Consider the following 12,195-nt stretch of genomic DNA (forward strand, 5'->3'; position numbering starts at 1 on the left):
CAGCGCAACAAGGTGTAAAGATGAGGCCCGTTTCTTTCCAAATGGAGCAATGCCAGTTGGAAAACTCAGCCTTAGAATGTGAAGTAGACGGAGGAGGACGGGGCTGGAATGTGGCAGGAAATGTCAAGGGAGGCTACATGGGGTGGATATATATTTACTGAGTGACTTTGGAGGGGATGTTAAGCTAAGAGAAGGGGTGTGTGTGTGGGGGGGCGGGGGGAGATGCTGAGGAAAGCAAACCCAAAGTAGTGAAAGCAGAAGTAAAGGAGAGAAATGCAGACTTGTCAGGATTGCAAAATGAAGGGCATTGAGGCAAGTGGGATGGGGTGGGGTAAGTATTTCAATCAACATGGAGCAGTTCTGTCTGCAGAATTTAAAAAAAAAATAGACTCCTGTGCCTGTGAGTTTCTGTACATGTTAATTTTTTTAGGTGTGCATCGTTATTTTTATCTTATGGCTAAAAATGTACCATCCAAATGTGACTACAAAGGGGTGCATTGTACTGGTGCATTCATTAAAAAAAGGTGTGTGTGTGTGGGGGGGAATTGGCTGTAGTTCCCAGTTTGAAATTCCACAGTGACAAAACTGGGGGATTCTGCTTTGGGTTGTCTGCTTGTTAAGTGAACATTAAGTGGATAAGAGCAGGGTTTGGAATAGAATATTCATGTTCTGCTTCTCCGAGAGAGAGAATGCCATGAATATCTATCTTGCGTATATCCTATTGATTTCACTGGGCCTGAGCCAGGACTGTGTGTGTTGACTGCTTTTAAACAAACAAAGGAAAAGAGCGATCCCTGAAGCAAATAGAAGTTACCATCTCTCTCTCTTATACATTTGTGTGAATTAATCTGCATTCGCCAGCCGAGGAAAGGGTCAAAATACACCAAGGAGCTGGTTCATCTGGTTTCTCAGCTATTCTTCTAGTTTCTCATATTGCCATCTCCTCCTTTCAAGCCGTCACAGCTAAAAACTTGGATTCTTTAATTTTAAAGTGGAGAGCTTTCAGGTATTGATGACTAAAGCAATGGATGAAACATCTTCATTTTGTTTTGCTTCAGTTCATCTCACTTTGTCTCCTGTTTCTGTTTCTTTCTACTTGCACTGATAACTGGAACTGACCAGCCTAACCTTTACATGCACTGAAGAAGGTTTCAGGATTCTGAACCATGCGAGTTCCCAATATCAGGGAACTCCTCCCTTTTTCCTGCATCCCTCCATCACCTCCTTTTCCTCCTGCAGGTGATTGTGGGCAGCATCTTTGAAGTCATCTGGGCAGCAGTGAAACCTGGCACGTCCTTCGGCATCAGTGTATTGAGGGCTCTCCGGCTGCTGAGGATTTTCAAAGTCACCAAGTAAGTTGCAGCTTAATTTTTGGAGCCTGGTGGCTCTTTTAAATCTAGTCCTTTAAGAGTGGCGCCTGCCTGCCAGCCTGCCTGCCTTTCCAACACCTATTCCAAGAGCAATCTCTGTTTTACTGTATCTCTAGCAGCAGTCAGGTGTAGAAAATTTTATTTATTTATTTATTGAAACATTTTTGTGCCGCCCCATTCGCCGAAGCCTCGGGGCGGCTTACAACAATAAATTAAAATAACCAGTTTCTGAACGGTCATGTACCTGCAGCAGGCACAACAAGCAAGGTGCTCCTGTGAGGAGAAGACATGACAGTGTCTCAGGATGTGGGTCTGGTCTGTCTGTATTCAAATATAGTCCCATTCTGCCCAGTAGTGATGAAAGGGGAGGAAGGAAGTACAATTCCACATGTATGTTTGTATGCAACTTCCTCTGTCATGGACATTTTTACATGGCTTTCCTTAAGATGCTCATTTTTGTGCCTGGTGCTTGAACCGAGAAGTGTATCACAGAAATCACAGCAATGCACAGTCTGATCAAGGCAGAGAGAAAGCAGACTGGAGTCTGCAGAGCTGAGCCAAGAAACCCAGCAGGTTCCTCCCACAAACTGGATTCCTCAGACATGGCTTCACTACGCCACAGCTCCTGTTCCACTTGGGCTCGTCACCATCTTTCTCCGGAATAAACATTCCATCATTCAGGCATCGCAGCTGAAGCTAGCTTGCACCTTCCTTTCTTCCATGGCATGTGACCATTTCTCTGGCTCCCATGGAGGTGCCAGCTTGTCCGGTTGATGTTTTCCCCAAGTCGTGATCTTACCTGATTTGTCCCTTTTAATTAGCTGCGTTGTCAATCCCTGCCCGAAGGGTCATTTAATTATCCTTCTCACTCATCAATTGCCTTTTCCCTTATGTTCTTGAAAGCAAATGTTTTATTTGATCACAAAAGAGCAATTGCAATACAAATAAATGAGCACATTCTGAAAGCAAACCAGTGGTTAAAAGGTTGTCCAGGAGGGGAAAGGCAAGCGGCTCGCTTTGTAATGCTGGAGCAGCGAGTGACCAGGTAATAAGTAATTAAGGCGCCAGCTCAGCAGCTGGAAGGCCTTTAGTGATTTAAGGCTGCTCTTGGAAACACCCAGTAAGCCATTCGTCCAATTTGGAGTTGCATCTAAGCAAACATATGTAGGGCTCTGCTTATTGAAACTTATTAATCAATGGATTGCTGTGCAGGATAAGAAAAACATTGGGTTTTTTTAAGGTGCATGTGCCAAATTTGTACTTCCAAAACTTACATGTGCACCAGAATTCAGTGTACTTTCAACTTCAGTTGTAAAAACCCACAGACACAAATGAGGCTATTTTAGAAAAATGGACACTAAGTGGATATATTAGGGGAAACATGGACAGAAAGATGTTTCAAATTTTCTAAATTGCTTAATGTGTGGGTTTGTGGAAACACATCAAAAAGTGCACAGTGAAATTGTGTTCTCTTCCTGTGTGGCGCATGGGATTCATACAGATTTTGGCATGAACAAAAATTTTTCGCAGTTCAATGTGGAAATAAAAAATAACAGGTGGAACAGGATAAAAAGTAACAGGTGGAACTGAGCTTGATGGAGTCATCCTTCCCTATTTCAGCGGGTGGTGCAATGGTCTGTTAACTCTGCTTCTAGAAAGCTTATTTATTTATTTGATTTCCAGCCTGCTCCATTAGCCACATGGCTCCCTGGGTGGCAGGAATGTCGTCCATGGGGTTGGGATGGGTTGGACATGACTTTGCGACTAGACAGAGACATAATTGCTAGCTGGTGTTACCTGTCTCTCTCACGGTCAGACAACAAAGAAGAGGGAGTTTTTTTGTCCTCAACAAATTTGTGTCTTATTCTAACCCTCCTCCTCCTAAGTCTTATATCCTTTCCGCTGTTTCCAGAACCAACAAGAGGATCTATCTTGGAAGCATGAGTCGGAAAGGGAGGAATGGTATTAGCTTGGGAATCAGCTTCTCACCAAGAGAGCTCCATTCTTTAAAAGCTAGATTTTTGACTCTGCTTGTTTCTTTGGTCATTGACTCCACTTGTCCTTTGAGTCAGTCTGATCAGTCAATTAATTTAATAAATAAAGCCTTTAGTTAGAAGGTGATTGTCTTGGTCTGTTTGGAAGGAAGAGGAGAGTCACAGCCTGCACAGAACACATTTTGCCCCCATCTATCTTGAGTTAATTTAGCCACTTTGCTGAATGAAGTAGCCCGACCAACTCACCGTGTCCTGCTTCAGCCCGCTATTTCCTTCCTTCCTTCCTTGAAGAAGAAACCTCCTTCCAGCAGCTTTGTGATATGTCTGCTTCTGGTTTTGAATCCTAGGTACTGGAACTCTTTGAGGAACCTTGTGGTTTCCTTGCTGAATTCAATGAAGTCCATCATCAGTTTGCTCTTCCTCCTCTTCCTCTTCATCGTTGTATTTGCCTTGCTGGGGATGCAGCTCTTTGGAGGACAGTAAGTCCGGCTCTAAGTGCCCCCCAGATCCGATCAGTCTTTAGGGTATAGCTCAACGGTCTTGTGATTTATGGAGGTGCACATGCATTGTGGTGGGACCCTGTGATGGTTGGGCCTGGATAGAAGGAGCTGTCCAAAGGACCTAGAACAGACAACAAACGCTGAGGTCAGCCTGTAAGAGAAATCCACGTTGGATGGGGCTACCAGTGGTTCCCAACCTTGGGTTGAGCCCCAGGCTTTGCAGAAGGACACAACATCTTTAGAACAAGCACCAGAAGGGGGCAGTCAACAACTCAAAGTGGAATGAGTGTTGAGCGGGAAAATGAAAAACTGGGTGGGAGAGAGCATTGGAGTGAGAGATTGAGAGGAACATGCCCGACAAAGTGGAAAGTGAACCAAGAACACACACTCCACACTGCAATATTTCATTGCAGGTCCCCTTGTACCTCTGCAAGCCGGTCGCTGAGTTGCTCAGAGCAAGAGGTATCTAGCTTTGCTTGAGAGCTTCCCACAGGCATTGAGTAGGCTGTTCTGTGGAGCAAGACGACTGTTTTGGGTCACTCCTCAAGATGCTCTTAAGGTTCTCGTGTTTGCACTGCCTCACTATGGATTTTCTGCACCTTCCTAGGTTTCATTTCAATGACGAAACTCCAACCACCAACTTCGATACCTTCCCCACTGCCATTCTTACTGTGTTTCAGGTACGGATGCTTGCTTGTTGCCAGAGACACCCCCAAGAACCTGTGCAGGAGAGAGATGGACAGTTTTAGCTAGCTGCGTTTCAGAAACATTGAGAATTAATTTGAAGGTGCTCCTATGCTGAAGCTGGCAGTCAGGAAATCCAGTAGCAAGATGGTCCTTGTTAGGATGACTTCAAATAAATTCTATGGCTTAATTCTCACTTGGCTTTCCAAGCCTCCATTTATACCAGTGTTTAGTAGGCCCATAAAAATGACTGTTTTTAGGAACTGTTGTAAGTTGTAAGCTGTTGTAAGCTGCCCTCTCTCTCTCTCTCTCTCTCTCTCTCTCTCTCTCTCTCTCTCTCTCTCTCTCTCTCTGGTTACCTTTGGCACCTTTCGCTACAGGACTCTGCGAAAGAACTGGAAAGGTTGCCCCAGATATTTTGCAAGCACAATAGCAGGAAAGGATATTCAGCTGTATCCTCTGGGACCAGACCCAGCCTGTGGCTCTCTTTTGACATAACATCACAGCCCTCAGCTTTCCTGTCCCCCGCTTCCCAGGGATCCTGTGGTCCTGTCTGTTTCCATGCAGAACTAGCAACCAAACATGACCTGCTTTCCATCTTTGCCTACAGCTCCCCAAATTAATGAGGACAACAGCCCAGGATGGGCTGGAGGTCGTGGAGTTTCTGCAGAGTATAATTGGAATATTCATCAGGGAGGAGGAGGTATAAGGGGGAAATTGTGGCTTTCAGCTGCACAGGGAGTGGGGGACAAGCCACATGTGTGAAGGGCTGAATCCTGCTGCTTTTCCAAGGCCATGAAGCAAGGGGGCACTGACTGCATCCGAAAGGCCAGCCCATCCATAGGGGGAGTACCCAGAGGTGTGAGAGAAGGTGATGTGGGGGCTGATTTTTGTGCAACGCATCCTGCCCCCCGTCCTGCCAGTCTTTCCAGGATTAAGGCGAAGGGGGTGCATGCGAGGGGGCCTTTGCTCACTGTTACTGCCTGCGGAAGGCCCTGCCTGAGCACAGAGCTTTGCAGAGCACGTGATGCCAGGAGCTTGCCCCTGACAAACTACAGTTTCACCTGGAGGAGTCAGCCAAGGGAGAAGCTGCTGTTTCAGGGAACCCTTCTCATGATCTCTGCATTTGGACATCCATCCCTGCATGTGATTCAGAATCCACCAGGGGGATTAAAACCAAAGTCCCACTGCACCAATCCAACCTGATGCCTCCATCTGTTCATTATTATTTATTAAAAGCTTTTCTAACCCATCTGCAGCTAGCATCTGGGACAGCTTACAATAATAATCATAACTGCCAGCCAACATGGGTCAGTGGTCAGAAATGATAGGGGTATGTTCTTTCACATCTGGGGGGCACCAGGTTGGTGAAGCCTGTGCTAACCACTAGACCCCCCCCCCCCCCGGCTGCCTGCAGGCCTATACCACGCTCACAGAGAAGTGCAGGCATCTGGGACTTCTGCTCCTGGGAATCCTTGCCAGCCTGGCCAATGTCAGGGATGCTGGGAGCTGAAACCCAAAATATCTAAGGTGCCTTTCTGGCTATCACTGCACCCCTGCATCATCTTAGAAAACCTGCACTGAAAGAGGGTTTTCAGGATTTTCAACAGTTAAGAAAGGAAGATGCAAGTCATTCACTAGCTAGTGCAGTGCAGTGCAGTGGTTAGATCATTGGCTCAGAATTCTGGAGACCCAGTTTCTAGTTCTAGTCCCCACTCAGCCACGGAGTGGGAATTTGTAGTCCAGCCACAACCAGGGGGCTGCAAGGCTCCTGACCTCTTTTCTTCAACGTGAAAACCAATTTGCAAATTTGCTGAACCAATTTCCGGTGAGCTCGGAACAGCTCCCTGGTTGGAGGCCATCCCATGAAAAACCCCAGTGGCTTATCGCTGTATTTTGATGGCCAGGGCACCGAGCGGAAGGCTTCCATGTTTTCCTCTGTGTTTCACACACTGTTTCTCTCTCTGCTGCTCTTAACTTCACAGATTCTAACTGGGGAGGACTGGAATGTAGTCATGTATCAGGGGATCGAATCCCAAGGGGGCGTCCATTCAGGAATGTTCTCTTCGGTCTACTTCATTGTCCTGACGCTCTTTGGTAACTGTATCCTTTTTCTGCTGCCAAAATGTGACTTGCTAATGGTCTTTCAAGTTGCACAGTCGCTGGTAAATGCACATTCAAAATCCACAGCGACTTGCTAATGGAGAGTTGGTGCAAGTTACTGGAAAGCCATTAGCTGCAATATTGATTTATTTGTGAAATGTGCTTGTTTCTGGGGGGGGGGGAATATCCTCTAGCTGTCTCAGACCTCAACACCTACAACCCTGTTTCCGCAGTAATAAGCACACACTTGCTTCCTTCACCCCGAAACTGTGTATTTTCTTGGCGGTTGTTTTTCCAAGCATTGGCAGTTCCCCATTACCCTCAACGGTGGCTTTTCTGCTTCCACAACATCAGTTCTGTTCACATTTGTAAAACCTATGGGGCAAAGTAGATGTGGTGTGAATTGAGTGCAATTCACACACACATATTCTTGTTCCATAATTAGCAGCTCGGGGCACCTTTCTTAGGATTGTATGCTCAGGGAGAGCCCGTCTGATTTTCTCTCCCTGCCACACAGCTCTGACTAAAATGCTCCCTCCAAGGTGACTGTTTGCTTGGTGTTGCAGGTTCACACAGGTACGGGGCCACCTTCCCCTGAATGCTAAAAAGCTGCTTATTTCAAGCACAACTATTGAATTCAATGACACTGAAACAGCCTGGACTTTTTAAAACCAAACTGTTATCCTTGTAGCAACCCCAAGGGGTAGGTTGGACTGAGAGAGGGTGTCGTCCCTGCAGGGGTGAGTAGGGCTTTGAATGCTGGTCTCTCCAATCTAAATTTATCTATTTAAAACTTTTCTCTGCCATCCCATACTTAAAAGTCTCGGGACAGTTCACAACAAATTAGTCTAAAAAATAAGAATCCAATATTAAAATAGAAGCCCACCATTAAAACAAGTTAACAGTTAACATACTGGGAGAATAAAAATCCAACACTTTAGCCCTGTCTTCCCTGACATGAGATTTCCAGATGTTTTGGACTTCAGCTCCCCTCAGCACAAGCAGATGTCCAAACATCTGGAGGGTGCCAGGTGGGGGAGGGGTGTTGTGCCCTCTACACAAGAGGTGGGCAGAGCTCCGGTTTGTTGTGCTTTGAATAGACCACTTGCGAGCTGGTGGCTTGGTGGTTGCCGTCCCTGCTATGCGCAGCACACGGTGCAAGGCCCACACGTGTGGGGAGAGATGGGGAACAAGCCACGGTGGTTGCGTATTCCCCAGTGATTGTGCAAACCCAGTTAGTGAGCTTTAATAGAAGATTTTCTGCCAGATGCAACCCAACCTTTTGCTTTTACTTCAGAACAAGGCTTGCTAAGAAGCCTTGGGATTGAAACTGTTGGTCTAAAATAGGTTTTCTGTCAAAGAGGAAGTAGATAAATTTCCAGCTTCTGCTTCGTTGTCTCCCCTGAATTCTTCCTGTTATGCCCTCCACCTCCAACCTCATGCCATCTAGCTGTTTTGGATGACACCTGCCATCCCTCCTCCCTTGGCTGTGCTGGGTGGGGCTGATGGGAGCTGTAGTCCAAGGCACCGGACCGGGGGAGTTTGCCCTATTCTAATCAGCAACAAACAAGAAAAAAATATTGATTCATTCACTGGCATGGAGGGGGCCATTAATTACCCTGACCCCTCTGTCACGAAAGGCCCCTACTCTGCAAAATACAAGGCAGCGAAACTCTAGAATGTTTGTGTGTTAAGTGCAGACCTGCTGTTGTGTTAATTCCCTTTTGCTTCCACTGTGCCCTTGTCTGGAGAGGCTTCCTTCAAATAATACGCTTCCACTTGCAAATAAATTGCAGGTCAGCTGAGAACGGGTTAGGATATCATGGCAACATTTCTTCTCTCGAGCATGCCAATTAGATCATCCCTTCGCCAGCCTCTTGTGGCAGATGAAGCTTCCCAATCTGTCAGATTTGGGGACACCATGCTGTGCCCACACACGCAGCAGATTCCATGCCTTTCCGATGGATAATTCCTCCTGAAAGTCCCGCTCCAAGAAGGAGGCTTAGAAAGAATGATTCTTCCTGCCTCTTCCATTTTCGTGTGTTGGAGTGTCTGGGTATTGATCATGCCCGTTAGATCCCAAGGGAAGGGAGGGGGCTGGTCAGACTGCACATGCCTTCTTGGCAGCTTCCACGCATCCTTGACACCCTGTACCCCCGCCTTCCCTGCCCGTCTCTGCAAAACTTTGAACACCTCCTAATGCATCACCCCCACCAGCAGGACTGGCTGCTGTGGAATCACAGCACAGCGAGCATTGCTGTCTCATTCTTGGGAACTCTTGCGGGTGAAAATGGCGTTGGCTGCCTGCAGTGGAATATCTGTGCAGAAACGAAACGTGCAAATGAGGGAAGCCAGCCTCCCGGTTTTCCCCACTCTCTCGTTAAAGGTTTATTCAGGGTATGAGAGGAGAGCCACTCATACTATGGACCATAGTATGATCCATAGTATGGACCAGAAGTGGGCTTTTCAAAAAGCAGCAGCTACTCTGTAGGAATCTTTCTGTGGAGCAGTGGTGGCACAGTGAGGTTGTTGGACTGGGACCCAGGAGACCTGGGTTGAGTCCCTGCTCCGCCTTGAAGCTGTCTGGGTTACCTTGGGCCAGTTTTCCGCACGTGGTAGAAAACAGCCAAGAATCAGGCCCATTTGAGCTGTGTAATAATCTTCCTCCCAAAGGCTTTCTGGCCTGGAACTACAAAGAGGGATGCCCAATGTTCTTTAATGTACAGCCTGAAGCAGTCATGTCTGTACAGCCTAAAATGTGATCTTGTATAACAGACTGAGAAAGAGGCAGTGTAATAGAAACAGAGCGAGTCAGAAGGGGTCTCCCGGGCCATCTAGTCTGACCCTGGCTCCAGCCGGCTCCGCTCACGACATGCCCACCATGTGCATGTCCAGCCTGTCCTCTAACACCCACACCGATGAGGCCTCAACCACCTCTCGTGGAAGCCCATTCCACACCCTGGGGGTCCTGACTGTCAGGAAGTGCTTCCTGGCACCCAAGTTGAACCTTGGCTCCCTGAGTTTGGCTCCGTTGGAGCGCATCCTACCCTCCTCTGCAGGTGAGAACAGGTCTCTACCCACCTCCGTGTGACACCCCCTCACATACCTGTATGTCGCCAACATATTCCCTCTGAGTGTCCTCTCCTCCAGGCTGAAGAAACCCAGTTCCCTCAGTCTCGCCTAATGTATAAAGACACACCAAACATCCCAGAACCTGCAGTAATTTTTCCCTTGGGAAGCATTTCAGACATAACTTGATTTGGAGGAAATGAAACCCTAGTTGACTTTTAACATGCCATCTTCAATTCGTATTGGGCTTAGATTTAGGCTTGGGCTTAGGTTTAGGTTGTCTCTGGACAAGACTTGTGGATATGATGTATTGAGGTGCCATGCAAATTATTCCGTTCTCTTGGGAATAATATAAATAGTTACATCAAAGATAACCAATATCCGTTTCTGCAATACCTTTCTACCTCCAAGGTGGCTGAAAAGGTGACAATCAATATGAAGGAAAGAGAGACTTTTTAAACAATGCAGTGCTGAGTTAAGTGGGCTCCATGATGGAAAATATCCACCTTCCAGACATTGAACCTGTGATGCTAATTTGGGAGTGTTCCAATGGTTTCTTTGAAAATGCCATGAAGATACATGGTTACAATAACTTGCCCGTTGTTGGGTTGAATAGACCCCAGAGTCCATTTAAATCCACCCCTGAAAAATGTCCCCAGTAGAAGCACTCTTTTATATAAAAGCTCTTTTCTAGAACTAAAAGCGCTCTTTTCTAGAACCTTGGGACATGCTTTCTGGAATGAATCCCCAAGGTGCGGAGTGCTTTTATCCAGCATTCCAGACACTGAATTCCGTGCTCCCCCACCCTAGCCTTCCTCTCTAGCACAATATGGTCAGACTTCTGTATCTGCTGAGCCTGTTCAGTCCTCAGTGGACATTTTGAAGGTTCTCCACTTCAGGGCTTCTCGCTTGATCTTTTTTTTATCTTCCATACATCTTGGTGTTTCCTGAAGGCTGCTCTGGGTATGGGAGAGGGCATTTTGGTTGCTAAGCAACAGCACTCATCACCCAAACATCAGAAGAGAGAAAACCAGTGAGCCTGCAAGTTCTGTTCTGTATTTCCAGCATTCCGGTTATGGGAACACCTAATAAACAGCCAGCCCTGAATTCCCTCTTTGACCCAGCAACTAGGTAGATCGACAGATAAAATTGCATTACAGTCAAGGACCAGCTCAATTCAAATAAATAAATAAATAAATAGATTTTTTAAAAAGAAGAAAATACATTAAAGGGTATCGGTCATAAAACCCCCTCAGATTAGTAGATAATGCAACACAATATACTGCTACTGTAATCCATATCCGTCACCTTGAATAAGTGGCATTCCCAGACTTAGTCATATCCAGCTAGGTAGACTCACACTCCCTCAGGATCCTTCTCTGGACACCCATCGCAGCTGCAAAGAATTTAGCAACACTGTATTTATTATATTAATTAATTAATTAAAAGCTTTTCTATCCCATTCCCTACAGAACATCTTGGGATGGCTTACAATGAATGATGTATCCCACTGTATGTTAATGTCAGATTAATGTCAGACATAAGTATATCGAGCCAGTGTGGTGTGGTGGTGAAGAGCGTGGGACTGGGACTCAGACGATCTGGGTTCTAGTCCCCGCTCAGCCATGGAGCCAACTGGGTGACTTTGGGCCCGTCACAGACTCTCAGCCCGACCTACCTCACAGGGTGGTTGTTGTGGGGATAAGGTGGAGGAGGAGAATGATGTAAGCTGCCTTGAGCCCTTTGTAGGATAAAGGCAGGATATAAATAAAAAAACAAACAAATAAATAAAAATATACTGTTGGACCGTACAGCCCAAGAAGTGACTCATCAGTGGGGAAATGAGTGCAGTTCAAGTAACCCTATAGAATGTACACTGCCCCATGACTAACTGCAGATCGGGCTCCAGGATCTCACACTGCAGTGTGATGAAGGAGGCTGTTGGCGCAACGTCTAGTCACATGTAGCTTGAGGTGTGCAGCGTTGCACAACCCAGGCGACGGTTGGCTGCCACGCTGCTTGCATGATGCCTCTTCAGTCTTGATGAGGTGGTGCTCACATCAGGGGCATTTGGTCTCGGATCTAGATAGCAGTCTGGGGCAGAGGGGAGAACACAGGCAAAAGCCGGTTGGAGTTTCAAATGAGGATTCCAGAAAATATGGACTATCAGAGGCAGGGCCTTTCAGGACCCTGGACAGCAGCCAGGAGACACCAGTGTGTTTCATGAGAGGGGGTGGACCCTTGCGACCATCCAGAGGGAAAACCTAGTGTTCCAATCAGATGTAGATGGCATTGGGAAGAGTGAGAAATGATGGGATTTGTAGGCCGAAAAAGTGCTTGCTGAAGGAGTTTGGTTTCAGGTTTTGTACCTTACTCTTCTCAGGACCTTACTTTTGTACCTTACTCTTCTCATTCATTTTGGGCCCAGCCTCTGGCTGAAGGATACCAAACACTCCCTTCTATCCTCGCTTGCTG

At 46.7% G+C, this 12,195-nt stretch overlaps 1 protein-coding gene across 1 annotated transcript in view; it reads left to right on the forward strand.

Moving 5' to 3' along the window:
* The window catches only part of CACNA1B (calcium voltage-gated channel subunit alpha1 B), a 249,634-nt gene that overhangs the window by 137,948 nt on the left and 99,491 nt on the right, over positions 1-12,195 (forward strand). Inside the window, exons 13-16 of the mRNA XM_044439840.1 lie at positions 1,240-1,352; positions 3,712-3,843; positions 4,472-4,544; positions 6,534-6,651. Of these exons, the coding sequence (XP_044295775.1) occupies positions 1,240-1,352; positions 3,712-3,843; positions 4,472-4,544; positions 6,534-6,651 (436 nt within the window). The remainder of the gene's footprint in view (positions 1-1,239; positions 1,353-3,711; positions 3,844-4,471; positions 4,545-6,533; positions 6,652-12,195) is intronic.

The sequence above is a fragment of the Varanus komodoensis genome, unplaced genomic scaffold (genome assembly GCF_004798865.1).
Source record: "Varanus komodoensis strain SLA01 unplaced genomic scaffold, ASM479886v1 scaffold36, whole genome shotgun sequence".
Classification (NCBI taxonomy): Eukaryota; Metazoa; Chordata; class Lepidosauria; order Squamata; family Varanidae; genus Varanus; species Varanus komodoensis.